The sequence below is a fragment of the Pteropus medius genome, unplaced genomic scaffold (assembly GCF_902729225.1).
Source record: "Pteropus medius unplaced genomic scaffold, Ma_sr-lr_union100, whole genome shotgun sequence".
Classification (NCBI taxonomy): Eukaryota; Metazoa; Chordata; class Mammalia; order Chiroptera; family Pteropodidae; genus Pteropus; species Pteropus medius.
In genome coordinates this window covers 2,700,785-2,720,396 of record NW_024350325.1, presented here as the reverse complement: position 1 = coordinate 2,720,396, position 19,612 = coordinate 2,700,785, and the positions used below count along the sequence as shown (strand labels likewise).

At 34.2% G+C, this 19,612-nt stretch overlaps 1 protein-coding gene across 9 annotated transcripts in view; it reads right to left on the bottom strand.

The window, feature by feature from the left end:
- The window catches only part of MTUS1 (microtubule associated scaffold protein 1), a 134,111-nt gene that overhangs the window by 45,598 nt on the left and 68,901 nt on the right, over positions 1-19,612 (bottom strand). For 6 of the 9 annotated variants that reach the window (XM_039839294.1, XM_039839292.1, XM_039839293.1 and 3 more), the window contains 2 exons: positions 15,522-15,656; positions 13,034-13,072 (listed from right to left, as the gene is read on the bottom strand). In XM_039839294.1, coding sequence (XP_039695228.1) covers positions 13,034-13,072; positions 15,522-15,656 — 174 coding nt within the window. Of the gene's footprint in view, positions 1-3,388; positions 3,900-13,033; positions 13,073-15,521; positions 15,657-19,612 lie in introns of those variants that run through there. The other 3 variants (XM_039839295.1, XM_039839297.1, XM_039839298.1) reach the window with 2 other exon arrangements.

The window sequence follows — 19,612 nt, the reverse complement described above, 5'->3', positions numbered from 1 at the left end:
TTCTTGCTCCTATTCACAGAGAAAATTACATCCTGGATGCAATAACAATGGACACCACACAATAACAATACACTAACATGCACAGTGCCCTGTGTAACGGTTCAATAACAGGGCCTTTTCTGTCTGGGTCCCTAAAAATCCTTATTGCTAGCACCTCTCTCTCCATAATCTATTAAAATTCTGACATATTAAAATTCCTTTGTTTCCTTGAAGCCACCTTCTCCCTCACCTCCAGCTTTCGCATGTTCTTTTTTCCACTTGGAACATTTTATTTCTTGGATAATTCCACATATGTGAGGTTCAAGCTCAAATGGTACTTCTGAAAGACCTGGATAAATTTAGCGTCACCTACTAGAAGCTGCCTAAATGCCTAGTCCCCGCCGTACCGTGATTATTTGATGTTCTATGTCTTCCTCTGTTAAACTGTGGGCTGTGCGAATGCAGGGGCCATGTGCAACTAAGTTCTGGCTGTATTTTCAGCATCTAGCGTTGCATCTGACACACAGTACATATCTAATAAATATTTGTGAAATAAATGAATGAATCCTGCAATATTAAAAACAGTTTAGAAGCAGGGGAAAGGCTGGTGGCAAAGACCAAAAATATAAAATTCTTCCAACAGCCCAAAATATGAGGTTGGGTGATATGAAATATTTGACGAATTTTTTACTTATAAAAGCAATTTCAATGCTTTGGCCTAATAATAAAGCTTCGAATAAAATAGTGTAATGGCAGAGGGTAAAAACAAGTAGAGATTTCAAAGGACAAAGTTGATTCTTGCAACCAATTACTTTTGGATAAATGAAGAAGAGCAATGATTCAAAGGCAACTGAGATTTGATGACAGGATAAGGAGAAAACATGGTGTCATAAAAAGAAATAAATCAGGAATATTAACTGAGCTTGGGAGATAGAGAATTAGGTTAGAAAGATGAATTTTCAGGTGCCAGTAATACGTCTAGCATTTTTTAATCTATAGCCAGAAAAGTCACAGACTCATAGATTAAAGGGAACTCAGAAATTATCTCATCTGATTCCTTTATTTTGTAGCCCTGTATAGTTAAGTGATTGAGGTCACATTCACTTGGTTACTACAAGAACCAAGGCTACAATCTGGACTCTTGGAATCCAGGTCAACACCGCTGCCACTATGGCAACCAACACCAACACCACTCACTTCCTTTAGTAAGAATTACAAACACAAGCTACAGCTTATAGCCCATATACATAAGAATATGCAATGGCTTCAATGCCCATTTTATTGGAAGATTTCTCAGACCTTAAAGTTATGTAATATGGATAAGCTCACAAAAGATTCTTACTGGGGCGGGGGAGGGTAAGTAGAATTATATATTGCACATAATTTTAATGTGCTTCCTACCACAAAATTCTTTTTTCATCACTACAGTTGACTACAACTAAAAGAATTACAGCAAAATTCACAGCCAGGAAAATCTATAAGCCAAAATTGTTAAACAGAGGTCCCAGGTTTTAGTTCCATCTCTGTCAAGACTGTTCCCTTGGGCAAGTTAGTTCACTTCTCTGGGCCTCTGACTTCTTGGTGTAAAATAAGGCAAATTAGATCACCTCAAAGTGCACTATAGCTCATGACTGCAATTAAATGAACGTTTAAGAATATTTTTATATAGCTTCTAAAAAAAAAAATGTAGCCGAAATACCCCTATTAGTTAAATTCTGGCAATAAAGGCCTTGTTTCTTTTGCTTAGGCTGCCTTGGAAAGCTATCCTGCTTCACAAAAAATACTACAAACAACCTAAAATGTTCACTAATGGAAGACGGGTTAAATTAATGAGGTTCATCCGAAAATGGGATATTACATGACTATTAAAAAGAATGAGATAAACGTGTGTTAAGATGAAAATCTAAGAAATATTAACTTTAAAAAGCAAGCTATAGAAGAATATATATAGCCTGCTTCCCTTTTTGTATAACAAAAAAGGTTATAAAAGAGTGACATAGGCTTATATATGATTAGAAAATTACCAGAAAAATCCACACACACCCCTGAGAGTGGCTGCCTCTGTGGGGTGCAGGGGCCTGGGTAAGAAAGAAGCTCACCTGGAATTGTACAGCCTTCTGCACTGTTTTTCTTTTTAATTTGGAGCATGGATTACTTTTTTAAGTTAAAAAGTTATTTGGAGCTATTTTAGATCACACAAGTTATTACAAATACAGGGCGTCCTTTTATTTTTATTTTTATTTTTTCATCTTTTTGTTTTTTAAGGTTAAAAAAATTACAGTGGCATTTAGACTAAAAGAAACAGAGCCACCGTTTACCTTCTAACTTACCTCATTTACCTTTAGCTGTCAGCTCAGACTGAGGGAAAATCTCAAGTGACAGGTCAAAGGAAGTTATGAAACATGAGGAAGAGGTGCTGGAAAAAATGAGAATTATCCCACAGAGAAGGGAGATGCCTCTGGGAAAACTAAAAACAGTCTGCTGAAAAAAAATCACTAGGGACAGAGATGAAAAACAAGAACATTTAAAGGCTTACATGCATATGAAACAAGAAAAATCTTCTATTTACATACCCCAACAATCCTATTTCAGTTAACACTAACCAGCCAAAATCAAATATAATAGCACTCCAGTTTTTATAGCATAAAATCAACTTAATTTACCACAGTCGCAATTATCATCCAGAACAAGTAGCAATGTGAGGCTACTGAATCCCCTCAAAGTCCATGCAGGTTTACACATGCCTAAAATATACAGTGCATTTATTTCTATCTTAGGCACAGAAAATAAAAAGCAGATATGAGCATAAACAGTGGAGGCAGTCTTTTGTGATTGTAAATATTTTCACTAAGAGGCTTGGAAAACTTAATTTGTGGTTCACTTATTACCTCTCCACATCCCTTAGGATGTTTTATTTCAGAAATGTTCAGAATATGGAAATCTTTTAGTACATTGAACTAACATCATAATCTTAGTGAGAAATTACATAATGAAAAACTACAAAAACCCTCTCGTCTCATCTTCTACTTTAAGGGAAAGACAAATGTTCTTCTTAATTTACTTATGTCTTATTTCCAAAATCGTCTGAAGAAAAATGTAATTTAACAGGTGTTGATTTTCAAGGATTTGGTTGGTGTCAGAGAAGCAAGCTAGGGGGAACCAAGGCAACAATTCTGCTTTCGATAACCAAACCAAACACAGATATGCTTGCAAACAATATTAGTTCCAAATACGTATGCGTTGAAACAAGAAAAAACTGCTTATTTTTACAAATTAAGCCTTGTTCTCGTACAGAGACCACTTTTTCCCCCCCACCTATCTATCTCCTTTGAAAATTTCTGATAAACATCTGCAAGTTAATCAAGATGTCCCCCATGCAACACTAAACAGAGATATATGCAATACAAACCTGTATGGAAAATAACAGTACTCTTCCTAAACCCTGAAGGAAGTCGAAGATTCCGAAGCAATCCTTTGGCAGTCAGACGTACGTGAATGGTAGATAAGGAGAATTTAGGAGACAACAACATGTCTTCAGAACAGGTGGAAAGATTTCACAGAAGAAACAGCTTCCATGGACTATCACATACTGTCTTTTTAAACTCAGCACTCCCCGAGGCCAAGAAATACAGCGAGAGAAAACATGACTACATAGCAATTGTCATTCCACCACACATACACAAAGGAAAAAAAAAAACAAACAGCTATCCAAGTGTTTCTGGCTTTCGTTTTCTCTCCCAGATGTTGCCAAAACAATGCTCGTCCTCTGAATAAAATCTCCTCCTAGCTGATCCAGCAGTGAGCAGCCTGTGACTTACATCACGCTGTACATGCTTATGGGTTGTTATGGTTTTCATCAGAGATGGTAAAGGGGAGGAGAAAGTAGGTGGTCTTAGGAGCTTTACATAACGACCAATAATGTTACAGATTCTGTAACTACTTGGAAGATTATTAAGGGAAATTAACTACTTCTAGTACTTATTATTTTGTAATTAGAAGAAAATTAAGATTTCATTAAAGTAATCTGTGTTCTGATTTAAAAATTTTTAAGTATATTCACACTAATAACACTGGGCATTTTTTCAGATTATTTATAAATAAACCTAATAGAAACCTTATACTTTGGATAAAATTTTTAAAAGTGACTTCAAGCAATAAATGTTTCTAATTATTATTTTTAATAAAATTGCCATATTAATAAGTGGTTAAAGTTCAACTCTAACACTTATGTTCTGAGGGCCTCACTAATAACCAACAATAAAAGGTTAATGCAATTTCTCTAGCAGGTATAATAGTTCCAGAGGAATAAAACTTAGTCACTCAGACCGGCAGTATTCTAAGGACTACACTTATTGCTTGACTAATTACATTTATAGAAAATCAGGTGGCCTCTCACAGTAATGTTCTGAGACCAGGAACATGAGAAGGGGTACAGTTATATGTACCTTATACTGGTATCTATATGTTTATTTTAGTAGAGTGATTTATGAAAGTACATTAAATATGATGGCAGAAAACAAAAAGTTGAAAGATAAAGATATGGATAAAAAATTACACTGGCAATATGTTTGAGTTAAAGCTAATAATATTAAACCAGGAAAGCCCAAGCTCCTAAGATTTTTTAATTTAAAAAGTATAAGAAAACAATATGTAAAATATGATCTACACTTGTTTCCAAGATTTCCTTGAAAAATAAGATTCAGTAACAGAAATAAATGTAAAAATTGTTAACTTATTAATTGCTATTAAAATGTACAGGAAGTAGTTCCTCTTTTAGAAATTTTATAGAGCATTTAGGGTGTGAAGAGGGAGAGATAGGCAGGAAATAGAATTTTGAATAATTCCTTTTTCATCTTCACTCAAACCCCAGCCTGCCATTTTAGAAGCTGTCAACAAGAGAGAAAAACCCAATAATCTGTCAAGGGTTAGCTGTGGAAAAGATATAACTTGTTCATACTCAGACAAAGGATTTTGTAAACACATTGCATCCACGACAACTGAAGCACAAACAACTATGGAATTAAAGTTAAAAAAAAAAAAGTACATTTAGGTGTTGCCTTTCCACTTTATCACAGATAATTATCAAACAACAACTTTTCCCCAGATTCTGCACTTCTCCTCCCATCTCTCAAAAAACCTGTAAAAACCAAGATGTCAATCAGCATTACGACTGTAAGTAGAAGAAAGCTAGATTTTAAAAATTGACAGGGCATTACTCCATATAGGATCGGGGGTGGGGGTGGTGGTTAAGTTATAGTAAACTCTAAATTATCCTGGTTAAAAAGGAGATCTTTTAGCTTAGACTTCTTGAGAAGAAATTAGCAACATGCCACCAATTCATCACATTCATTAAAATTTTTTCTTGAACCACACACAAGCTACACCACATATATTAGAAGTAAATGTTGCTAATGATCTGATCTAACGGCAGAGCAAGGAACTGCAAGAATAAAGAGAAATGGTGCCATTCAAAAGAAAAAGTCAAAATTCAGAAGAAATAGTTCTTGTTTGTACAGCAAAGTATACACACACAAAAGAAAGCTGTACTAGATTTAAGACAACGAACAGCTCAAACTGGGTTTCAATTCTTTCCCAAACATAGTCTGCCCCCTGGTGGCAATTTAGTACCACTGAACCAAAGCGAAGGGACAGCCTTAACAATCTAAGAGTAATAGTCAACTCTTAAAATCTACTGTGTGCCAAGCACTTTCTGAAACACTTTATATGTAGTCACTCATTCAAATAATCGAATAAGCAATTATTGTAGAATAACAACAGTTTTAAAATACATATACTTCAGGGGGTTAGGGAAGCACAGATTTTAAAATGGGCTCAGAAAGATTCTTTGATTACTTATTGATCAGCTGTTATCACTTGTGCCCTATGTTTAGTTTCTGAAATGGAATTCAATATAGAAGTACCTAAAGATAAGAAAGTTCCATATTTGTTATTATACAAAGTCTTAATTAGATTTAAGAGAACACGATAAAGATCACCAAGGACAGTAAGGAAAAGTATAAGGAACTTTTGGTACCTAAGAAAGGACAACATAATTACAGCTATAAAAATTAAGAATAAGATGAATTTTTATGAAGTACTGCAAAGCTTATGTTAAGATGTCCAGTGGAAAAACAAAACCATGATTTAAAATTGTATGTACAGTAAGGTCTCAACATGGAACAAAAAGAATAAAGAACATTGAAGCAAATATACCAAAATGTCAACAATGCTCTAGGAGTTGAGGTAGGGCTGATTTTTAACTTTTCTGCTATATGTTTCTATATTTTCTCATTATTTTTAACAAAGATCACAGAAGCAGAAAAATAAACTTTTTAAAAAAATTTAAGTGACAGAATAGTTCCATAAAAAGCCTATGAAATAAGCTGAGTTTCTATTAATAACACAAATAAAAACAATGAAAAAACTGTACAAAGTCTTTAGTAAGGCTTAAAAAGCAAAAGAAGACACAATATGGATAATACAAGTGTCTGGCAGATCAGTGTGTTGTGATATCACAGTATATTCAAAAGAGAATCACAGACTCCATTGTTGTCTGAGTAAAGGGTGTGTGTGTGTGTAATCAGTGACTTGATTGTAAAAACAGTTATGTTCTAGACATGATTTTTGGCATGTGCTGTGTGGGGCTGCCTAGATCGTAGGAAGTGCACTCATTTGTTTGTTGTTGTCAATGATCATGAAGAATCTGGAGAAGACTAATATTTAAACCAGTGATTGAAGCCTCGCTATCCAACCCATCTTCCTAGAACCTTAACATGGAGTATCAGTCTCAATAAACTCAAAAGTAAGTTTATCTTCTTACTTTCCCTAACACACTAATAGTCACATTTTCTTCATTTTCATAATCTTTATGGTCTTATGTTACAATCTCTATTCCAATTTTAGAAAGGTCAGTTCAGAGTTCACTTTGTTCCCCATAATGTCTTGTTCCTTAGTAGGAAAAATAATGCCTATAAGATATATTATAATTATCAAAAATAAAATAATTAGAAAAAATTTCAAACCCTGCCCACCTATAAGATTGTAAGTTCTCCAAGATCCGTGACATTACCTTCAATTTATTTGGTCTCCCAAAATAAGAGTAGTAATGTTCTATCCCTGTACAATGTTTGTTTTAAAAATAAACAAAAAAAATGGTCATTGTAGAATTCTGTTAAAAAGTTAATATATCTGAATATCATAATGCTTGGTAATCAGTTTTTTAAACTGATACAAGCTTAACAAACTTATCAAACTAAAAAGTTCACACTTATCTTTCATGGCATTGAATAATCCTCTATACCATTATTTTAACACCTGTTGTTTATATCATTTAGGTCACTTCCAATTTTCCCACTTCTAAATAATTCTGAAAAGCAGTAAGTAGGTCAGTTATTTTCCTAGAATCAATTCTGATAAATGGAATTCCTGGGTAGAAGACTTTTCTTACACATTAGCAAAGTACCTCCACAAAGGCTTCATAATTTATAATCCCCTTAGTAATAGGTACGAGGCACCTGTTCCTTACTCAATCACTAATAATGATTACTCTTAAAAATAGACAAGAACTGATAGCACATTATTTTAATTAGCATTGTGTAAACTTTTTTCATGTTTCTTAGCCCTCCACATCTCTTCGTTTGTGTCTGTCCATTTATTTTTCTTTTGTGGAGTTGTCTTTAACTTGCTGATTTGAAAAGGCCCTATGTGGAGTAAACATGCTGCATATGTTGTCCCAGTTTGTTTGCTTATTAATATTGTTTATAATGTTTTTTTTAACTGAGATTTACTTGACATATAACATTATATTAGTTTCAGGTGTACAATGATTCGATATTTGTATATAATGTGAAATGATCACCACATTAAGTCTAGTTATAGTTAACATCTATCACCATGTTTATAATGCTTTTGACAAAGGGAGAAAGTCTAAAATTTCTGTTGTCATAACCATTAATCTTTTCTTTTATACTTATGTTCCTGGAAAGGCCTTTTCTGGAATATACTTATATGTAGTGTGCGAAGTAGGAATCTAGCCCCTGCTAAAAAGATAAACTTTGTCCCAACAAGATTTACTAAATAATCCATACTTTTCCTCTATTTGAAACACTGAATTTATCACATATTAAAATAGCATCTGCTTCTGAAGTATGAGAGGAGAGTTATAATCATAAACCAACACTGTAAGACAGCCTTTTCCCTACTCACCAGAGGAACCCTGGGCCGTACCAGTATTACCTCGTTAGAGCAGGTTTGCAACTTGCAACCATTTTCTAACACTTGGAAAAGAGGCACAGTAAGCAACCTTATCCCCCTGTGCTGTATTTAGCAAATGGATATGGAAGAAGCAGTGCATTTTCTACTTTCCATGGCAGACACCATGGCACCCGAGACTGATGATCTTGCGTAAAATAATCAGGGGGCTGGATAAATACAACTCTGGTGCTTTGGTATCCCAAACAGCTTTAATGTGTGGTAGAACCAGGGTAATAATAGTATGTGGCATGTGTGACATCTTCCTTATAAACAGTAAACCAAGTTTTATTTAAGGCAATGTTGGCTAGAGTCGTATAACATCATAATCTTTAAATAAATTACAACAGCTAGACCCCATGAGAATGGTTCTTGACTTTTACTGGTTTTTCCTGCCTGCTTTAAGATTTAAAATAATTCAACTTCCTAGAAAAGAACTCTGAAAATTAGCCACTAGAATCATCACAACATTGTAAAGGATTACCATCATCCATCCTCATCCCTAGCAGTAGAAGGAGCCATCATTTGAGAGCTTTATATACAATTCTGTGAGGTCAAAATTACTCCTATACTGGAAATTAGTCCTCAAATATTCCCATATTCCCAAATGAAAAATTTGAGACTGGGAGAGGCTCAGCAACTAGCCCAAGGTCAGGGCAAAAGTAGAATGTGGCAAGACCAGGATTCAATCCAGTATTCAACGTCTCAAAAGTTCATTCCCTTTCTGCCCCTTTCCACTCTTATGAGATAATGGAATTGTCTTTGAAACAATTAACGTCTAAACTAAATGCTATAAATATATTTAACGATTATATTAGTTAAGTTTAAAAAATAATACTCGATGTTGAAACCAGAACTCTTTTATGTTATCAATCATGGTATAAATGGTTATGAAGCTTTTGGAAAGCAATTTGGTTGTTTGAATAACTACGAATATGCATATGTTTTTATTTACTTATACTACTTTTAAGTTTCTATTACTAGAAACTTCCCAGGCTTTAAAAGTGATAACTATAAAGATGTTAATCATAGAATCATTTATGGATATGATACAAAAGTGCCCCAAATATTCAAGATGATTAGTTAAACATTGCTGTATATGCTAAATGTAATAGTCATTAAAAGTGACTATGTTAAGTGACAAAACAGGATATAGTTTCTGAATTGTATTTAAAATCACGAATTTTAGAAAACTAAAGGCTGATTTCTAAACCTCAATATGCCAAACTTTTAGAATTTAGCTAACTGCTACAATTAAAATTAAGTGACTATTTTACTAAAATAAAAGGATATGAAGTTGGTCGACATAATCGTCACTACTGTTTGTCGCTTTAAAAAAAAAAGCTATCTTAAAGCCATAATATAATTATTTAAAATTTAATGCTCAGAGGAACATGTTTGTATGTGGAGGCAATGATGTCTTCTGTATCATCTAAAAAATGACCATTTGCAAGCAGCATATGAAAAAAGCCTAGGTGCTTTGTAGACATAGAATATTACAATAGGGAAAATCCGTAGTGATCAATCATTTCTATACAGAATAGAAAACTAATGTCAGAGAGGTTACACAATCCACCCAATGTCACTGGCTGTTTGGATGCCACTTTTTAGCATCAAATCTCTCTCTCCAAAAAACAACATACTGTGACTTTTCCTCAGCAGGCTCATAACACACAGTTAATCTTAAATAATGATAATAACTAACTTATCAACTAGAAAAACCTGGAAAAGTCATATTTATGATTTTTGGAAACTACATGTTCATAACTTAAGATTTAAATTGCAATGTTGACCTCTTAAAATATATCTTGTTCCACTGAAATTATTAGAGCCTTGATTACTCAGGGTTAATTAGAGACAGGCAATCTTGAACTCTGTTATATACCCCATTTCTACTCCATGGTTAAATGCTTTGCCAACAAAACCACAACGTAATTCATACTTTCTATTTCTTTTCTCAATAAGGAGTTAATTTTCCATTCTGATAACCTTACTTGTAAAGGGTCAATTATATGCTTTGGAAATAAGTCATAATGTCAGTCTAACAATGGGACAGAGAAAATGCCTAATGCTAATAGTTTTTCTCTATAAGCAGAAAAGAGATATACATTGGGGATTATTATCTACTATACCTGTTAGAAGAAATATCCTTTTTAGTAGTTTACATAATCATAGACTTGAGACATAAAGACTGCCTTTCCAAGCTTCATATTTAATTCAGATTAAAACAGGCATATAAGATTTTTTTAATCAACTCCTTTACTATGATCAATAGAAGTGGCACTTTCCAAAGCATAGAAAAGTCACACACAACTATTTACCAAAAGAACTACGGAACTTATATTTTAAAAACTACAAAAATCAAAGTTGAAAGAAATTAAAGAAGACCTAAATAAAAGGGAAAACATCCCATATTTATGGGTCAGAATATTAAATATTGTAAAGATGGCAAAATACCAGAAATTCATTTACAGATTCAATGCAATCTCTATCAAAATCCCATCTGACTTCCTTATAGAAACTGAAAAGCTAGCCCTGAAATTCATATGGAAATTCAAAGGACCCAGAATAGCCAACACAATCTTGAAAAAGAACAAGTTAGAGAACTCGTACTTCTTGATTTCAAAACTTATTCCACCACAGTAAGCAAGACAGTGTGGTATTAGCAAGAATAGACATATAGATCTATGGAAAAGAACTGAAGACTCCAGAAATACATCCTCACATTTATAGCCAATTATTTTTAACAAAGGTGATAACACATTTCAATACGGAAAGAATACTATTTTCAGCAAATGGTGCTGGGACAACTAGATATCTACATGCAAAAGAATGAATTTGGAACCCTTACTTCACATCATATACAAACTTAACTCAAAAGACTTAAGTGTAAGAGCTAAAATTATAAAACTCTGAGGTGAAAACAGGCATATATCTTCATGGCCCTGTATTAAGCAATGGTTTCTTAGATATAACACCAAAAGCATAAGCAACGGCAACAAAAAAATAGATAAACTACACCTCATCAAAATTAAAAATGTTTGTGCTTCAAAGGATACTATCAAGAAAGTGAAAAGCTCACAGCATGGAAGAATATATGTGCAAATCATCTATGTGATAAAGGTCTAGTATTCAGAATATAAAGAATATCTATAATTCAACAATAATACAAATAATTTTAAAATAGGCAAAAGGATTTGAATGTTTCCCCAAAGAAGATATGCGAATGGCCAATAAGATTATGAAAAGATGTTCAACATCATTAGCCATCAGGAAAATACAAATTAAAATGACAATGAGATTACCACTTCATACCCAGTGCAATGGCTGTGATAAAAAAGACAGACAAAAGTGTTGGCAAGGATGTGGAGAAACTGTACGCCTCCTACACTGCTGGTGACAATGTAAAATGGTACAGCCACTTTGGAAAACATGCTGGAAGTTTCTCAATTTAGTATAGCAAATACAGCATTATCATACCATCTAGCTTTTTGATAAAAGTTATCTGATTTTCTAACATAAACAGTAATTCTACAGCATATTAGCTCTTTTTCTCCTAAATGTCAGGATGTGCTAGAAATTTAAAAGAAAAGAACATAAAAATATCAATGTATGCAGAATAGTTTCTTTTGTTTTTTTTTTCTAAATTAGAAAAGCTTTAAGCTCAAACTCAAGCTATTGAGGATCTTTAGAATTTAAATCACTCTGCATGGCTGAGTATTCTCTAGCTTTAAGAACTTACAAAACGTCGACAATTGTGACATAATTCCCTCACACTCTGTGCCTTATAGAGGACACTGAACACATCTTGGGACCATGGAGGATATTAATTATTCCCTATGTAACATTATCCACTGTTTTATTTAATTACTACCTATATATAGGAGGGGGTGAGGTGGTGGTCAGAAATCTATACCTCCTGCTCAGGTTTCCCTCACTAGATCACATCCTTTAACTGGGCCTATCATAGAAACATGTAACTCTCCCTAAAACTTACTGAAATTGTGATTTTATGTTTATCTGTGCAATTCTTTGACTTTTCTGTAAGCTTCCTAAAGTCAAGGCTCTTGTTCATTTTTGTTCACCATTGTATCCTGAGCCTCCACACCATCACTATGCGTGATCAACTGTAGTCAGTGTTCTAATACCCTTCTCTCTTGTGATCTGCTGTTCTAATCTTCAACGGACTTAGCCATATAACTGTCTTAGAACTCCATATTAAATAAGAGAACGTAAACAGTGTATGGGGACCTGAGCAGCTATAGATGAAATACAGGAACTATGGTGAATACATTTTGTAAAACCTTCCATGGCTGGCTTCTCAAGAGAAAGTTTTATGATTCTCAGCTGTGGTTCAAATGTGTGAGGCTGTCGGCTGTCTTGAAGATGTGAGTTTGTTCAATAGGAGTATAAAAAAAGTTAAGCTGCTGAACTGTTAAAAGGTCTTGAGATTATTTAGCAATTAAAGACTATCCAATTTTAAAATAGCATTTATTTTGGAATAAGCATATATCATCTACTTCATTTAGACCACATTAAAAAATCATAAAAAAAAAAAAACTAAAATTACCTGTTATTAATAAAATGTCCTTTTGTGTCAGAAGGCTTGTCAATCATGCTCACTAATATTTAACCCTGTGCTGGCTCAGGTCATAAGCAGTTATGTTTATGTCACAAACCTGAAATTCTATTTATAAGCATACTAGTGAAAAAACACTGTAAATAAATTTAAATACTTGTAATGATAACACAACTTTACAAAAAAGATTCTTTTTCTCTATCCATATTTAAAGTGGTCACTTACCTGCATTAGAAGTTGTAAATAGATTTTTTCTTGAAGGACCTAAAATATAAAAGAAATATTTGTGAAATACACGTTTTATATAAAATGTCACATAAATTATAAAAATAAGGGTTTTAGTTTCAAAAACAATCCATTAATATCTAAATTTTAGGTTCCAGACGAGCAATACCACTGAGATACAATTAACTTTATCAAGTGTTGTCTAAGTATAAAATAACATCTCAAATAACATCAAAATGGGAGTTTAAGGGTGACACGAATTCATCGTCACAAATTAAATATGGTAGGAAAAACTATAGTACTTTTTCAGTCAAGAACAGTTGAAATTCAAATTTTAACTTAACCGAATTTACTCTTTACATACTTTATGCTGTTCCACTGCTGTCAGAGCAAAAAAGGGGCAGACTTATGAAAGACGGCCACCAGTGTGTGATTTCTAAAAATGCCAAGTATTAAATCCAGTTCACTTGCTTTAGAGCTATGAAGGAAAGTACACTTAAACTTTCCCTCCAAACAACCAGGGGAATTCTTTCACAATGTATATGTCCATCAAATCATCAAATATATTACATTTTTGTCAATTATACGTCAATAAAGCTGAAAAATAAATATGACCAGGATTGGTTAATAGGGACAGCTACAAACGTAAGTCACTAGAAAACTATGAGTGTTTCCACTTGACGTGACATAGTCATTTCTAGGGCATAATCATCTGCAGATTACTAGTTGGAACAGCTGCCACATTCTATCTGTGGAATTTTACAGAAATGATAATCTCTTAAAATATGTGGCTGTTATAAATGGAAAGCATTGATTCCCACTCAAGTAAAACCTCTGTGATACAAAAGCTTACGAATTCAATAGCAAGACGTACTAGAGTTCCCAGTTCTATAAAATTATCAGTGTAATCACAAAGTTCTAATTCTCTAAAAGTATCCAAGCCAGACATTTCTTTTGAGTTATTGGTGTATGTGTAGATATGAGGCTTTATCGTCAATAAAAACCACAGATTCACATACTAATGTCATCTCAACCAGGCGTCAATTGATGCGTCAGAAATTTAAGACCCTGGACAGACGAGGACCAGAGGGCGCACTAAAGAATCTTTTTCCAATATTTATGCCTATTTTCTCTTCAACTTAGTAGAAAGGCAAAAGTGTTTATAAACATTGACTAGGTAATTAACTTCAAGTTATCACGAGATACTACACACACATACACACACAGACACACACACTCTCAGAGGAGGATGCAAAGCAGCAGATACTCTCACATAATTTCTCATCACTAACACCTTTCTGGAAAGTTATTAACATATACTAACAATTTCAAAAAGATTCATACAATTTAACCCAGTAATTCTTCTTTCAGGGGTAGCCCACGGAAGTAGTTAGAATCTGAAATGTTCACATTCAAAGATGTTCATTTCAGTATTACATGACATAGTAAAAGTCAGAAATTGTCCAGGAACCATGACACTATAAAACTGGACTGTTTCATAGCCATTTAAAATGAAAAAGGTAAATATATGGTAGCTGAAGGAAACTGGACTTTGGGTGGTAATCACACAATAGAATATATAGATGTCAAATTATAATGTACACCTGAAAATTATATAATTGTATTAACCAATATTACCCCAATGAACTTAATAAAAAATAAAAATAAATAAAAATAAAAATAAAATGAAATAAAATGAAAAAGGTCTCATGAAATACTACTAAATTAATAAAAACAAGACACAGAAACATGGACATACTATGCGCCAAGTTTTGTCGAAACAAAACCGTTATATATGCAGAGGAGAAAAATGGAAGAAATGTGACAGTCATTTGTGATTGATGGGCTAAAGGAGAACTCTGTATGTTTGCTTTTCAAATTCTCTAATGTAAATATGCGTAACACAGTCTAGGTCAAGTTTCTCATTCACAATTATTCCGTCAGTTAAGCAATCTTTCAATTCTCTAAGCACAAAATGAAACTTCTAATGTGCTTCAGACCCACTGTCATAAGCTACAAGAAAACATTCCATATTAAGTATATACCACAAATTGTGTAAACCTGAAAGTTATTCTTCATAGTCACAGCAATTATAAAGTGATAAAACTGAGAAGGAGAAAAGACAAAGAACAGAAAATAAAATAGAAAAAAAAAACAAAAAACAGTTTAGACCAAAGGTGAGACGTAAACTATGCCTTTGTATCTCATTACTCTAGATCACTAAGAATATTTTAAGTCTCGACATCTTCTTTTCACCTAATACCTTTGATCTACGGTTTATACGTGTCAAGCTTTAACTACAAAACCTACTGACCCTCAGAAAGAGACTAGCTCCCTCACTGTAAAAATGCATTATAACTCTTTATTCGACAGACTTTTTATAAATACTTGTTCAGTATACCATAAACCTAATTGTCAAAATTTAACTTTCTACAAGCCAAGGACTTAAATGATCTTGTCTTCCTTCTTTTCTCCATGAGGACCATACCTTTTGGAGGAGTTTTCAGTAAGTGTGCATGAACTCTGGGTGCCAAAGGCTTCAAATATAAGGATCCTGAGGAACCATTTTGAAATGCTGGTTTTGGAGGTTTTTCCTCATATTTGATGACAGCGGCATTACCAGCTGTAATAATACAGAAAAGCACATTTTATTTCATAGATCAATATAGTATCGATCTTTCACAATTTATTCCTTTCTCCTAAAATCAACAAGTGGTCACTAAGCACCCACAACATGCCAGCCATTACTGCGTGTTGGGACTACAAATATTGATAACAGGTAGTTCCTGTCGTCAGGGATGCAGGGTAAACGCTATATCCAGAGTGAGCACACATCCTGGCACAGTCCGAGTTTTTGCACATTGTTCAGTTCAGCTTTCATCCCAGATAAAAGATGGGAGATGATTTGCGTGGCCATCAGTGTTATGTAATAAGTACGCTCAACATGCAGCTACCCATGAAGAGCATCCATCTCCATAAGGACAAGGCAGAGTACAAGCAGCCAGCTGTATTAATAATTTGAGAACAATAACGTACAAACCCCTTGGGTAGCTACGAGGATGAGATCTGGTTCTGATCCTCTCCTGCTCCAGCAAGGAGCTTGCACTCCAACATCTGCTCTGAAACAAAGACCTAAGCTCCAAAGCTAAAACATAAAAAGGAGTCCCACCTAACTAGTAAAAACCATCTTCTATGTTATACATAAATCTTTCCTCTCTCACTCACACAGCAATCCTCTCTGGGAAAAAACTTGTTTCCAGGCTCTAAAAAATTGCTAAAGAAAAGGACTTTGGAGAAATGTTGATGCTAACCAACTCTGTTTGAGCTGCTGTGGTGTAATTCTGAGTCCTTCTGATTAACTAGGCAAAGGGGGGCTCCCACGCGAAGCAGACCTACACTATTTCCCAAGGAAAATGCCAGGGTAAAAGTGAAAGAGAAGAATTAAGTGAACAAATACTATACTTTAGGCAGACCATGTCAATGACTTCTGGAAAGAGCATCTTTATTTTTGCTACAGTCTCTGATTTTGCTTCTCTTTCTTCAAGGAGACTCTAAAGACAATCTTAGCATATCAAGTGACAGTGACATTTGAAAATAAAGAAAAGAGCTTTAAAAAATTGTGATAATCTGTAACTTTTTGATTTTTTATCAGAACTAAAATTTGAAACCACGGAGACACTATTATAACAAAGCCCTAAGTAGATGTTTTGCTCATTCTTATTTGCCCAACAACTGAACCATTGGCATTAACTACGTTTCTTTCATTCACATAAGACAACTTTGTAGACCAGGTTTATATAGGTTCTTCCTAAATTGTGAATTCTCTTTTCACATTTATGGCTTCCCACTGGATTAAAAAGGGAACCCAAATCTTCTAGAGCATCTTTAAGATTTGTATTTGCACGGCAGAGAGAAGGGCAGAGGGAAAAGAAAGAGCAGAATTTGTTTCCTGTATTCTGAATCCCAAATGAGATTGCATTTTTCACATTATATTTTTGCTGACTGTGTATCTGATCCATAATGAGGTACTATGAAATAGTGTCCCTCTGCTATGGTATGGTTAAGTAAATTTTGTGGCTACTTTAGGACTATAACCACCATTACCATCATTTATTGCACTGTTTGGGGCAGTTAAGTGTCAAAAACATTAGAGAAAGGCTTGAAAAAATAGTACCAGTACGTAAAGACTAAACATTAAAAAAAACAGTCCAAATTTTAGTAAGTACTAATTTTAAAAAAGGAAGCAGTATCAATGGCCTAATTAAATTTTTAAAAATCAGTATTTTCTTTAAATAGTCATCCTAAATTCACACTTTTCCTTTTAGTTCTACCTAATTGAAAAGTCTTTGCAAAAGTATGCTGTCTAGAGCTTAGCTCCTACAAGGCATTTTAACAGTACCGCTTTGCTCTTCCCAGGAGATTATTACGTTATACAACGTCCAGGAGTGTAAACCCAGCACTTTGTCCTTTTCTCTCCATATCTAAGAAAAAAAAAAATCCAAACAAAAATACTTGGAAAGTTTTATGGTTCTCTTCCCATGAAGTTAACTTTTTATCCATCTTCCCTTGCTAACCACACAAACCACTGGCATATTTAAGTCACCATCTGCTCACTGGGCCTGAGGGAAAATCTGGAAGTTCATTCACTCACTACCTGGTTTCCAAGCTTAGTTTCTCCTCCGCGGACCCAGATTGGATTTTTGGTTTGTTTTCAAATAATCTCAACACCCAATCTAAGCATCCAAGCCTATTCTAATATTCAACGCTTATAAATTTCTTTATTACCAACCTTGATCCCTTTCTTTACCTCACATTTCTGGAAAAGTGCAGAATGTCTACCTTATTTAGAAATATGTTACAAATCTGAAGACAGCTAGAACATTTTCACTAGGCTAAACTATTCTAACACCTCTAAGAGTGCTTATAGATGTCACATTCAAACCCCGTAGAGACATGCTGTTACTCTCCTCTGATCTACGTCAAGTCTTCCTACAGTGAGCCATGTGTTCATTCTCACTGTGCCCAGATAACATTTCTAATATTAGGTAAAATCAAACAGAACCTTCCCTCCTACTGACAAGGTTCTGTCAATTTCCTACCCTTCTTTCCAGTTCTCTTGCTTTCCCTAAACTTAGAGACCTAGTTTTTCCAAAGTTGACAAGGAGATAAGATAAATGCTAATACTGAAGATACTACTACTATAAAATTCAACATAACTTCTTAAAGGATGAACGGGGAATAACTTCATAGTCTTAAAACAACAGAACCAAAATTTCATAGAGCGTAATTTTTAGATTTCCAGGGAAAAAAATGGGTATTGGTTTTCAGTTAGCATTATAGCCTTTGTTAAATCAAAATCTAAGAAAGGAAATAATGATGTTTTTAGAGTCTGAACCATGTATTACAGCAATCTGAATTTTAGTCTTTTCTTGAAACATTTAAAAAAATATATTCAGCAGCAAATAAGTCACCTATTTGGATTTTGAAAAACTGAATTGAGTTTCATTTACAGGCAACATAAATTCATAAGTACTTAAATTCATATTTTTCATTACTGAGCTTTAAACACAAAGATCTTCAGTTTCCAAAGAGCTAAATAAGAGGATTTCTCATGAAAGCAAAAGACATTTCTCTTGAGGCACAATCCTCCAGTCCCTTGGCTCTGTCGCACACAGAACAGGAGGTGGTGTCCTGGAAAGGAAATGTCTTGTTGCCACTCTTCAGGTTCAATACTATTATACTGAACACGAGGTCCAGCATCAGATCTGCCATCACTTCATAACACATAAGGGTCAAAATCCATATTTCAAAGATAAAATTTCTGAGCTTGATCAAGTCACACACACACACATACATTTATATGTGATATATATACACAAACACACACACACATATATATATATACACATACAAACACATATACACACACTCTCTCTATGATCATCTACTGTACATGCTTCCTACCTTCACTCTTCCCCACTTTACTAATAGTGGGGACAAACTGTGCTGAGCTGTACATATGACCAACACTTGACATACTCTCAATTCTCTAAATACTCTCCTCTAAGCTGGCCCATTGCTTTCTAGTAAAGCCCAACTTGAAGGATGTACTTCACTACTTCACATGATGCCATTAAAGTATTTCTCCTGCCCTCTATCTCAGTTCTTAACATGGCAGCTGGTTGGGTATCCTGATGATATCTAAATTTCTCTTGTCCAGAGTTATTATATCCAAATGATACACTCTTCAGCAGCACAAGTTCCAATATAGTGAGAGGAACATAATAGTTTCAAGTAATGGAATGGAATTTAAAATATGTGAGTTCTGGTCTTGACTTGGCCACTGCCTCGCTGTGTTGAATCATTTCACCTCTCTATGTATAATGAGTCGTCTATATATCTCTATGTATGGAAACAGTACCTACGGTGTCATGGGGCCCCCACTGACTACAGTACTCAGTCCCAATGAGACCAAACAAACCCTCAGAATTCTAAACAGTGCTCCAGGGGGCCCTAACCACTCAGTAACATTTGGTCTGTAGAGTCAATATGTGAAATTCCACGTATGCTCACCTAAGC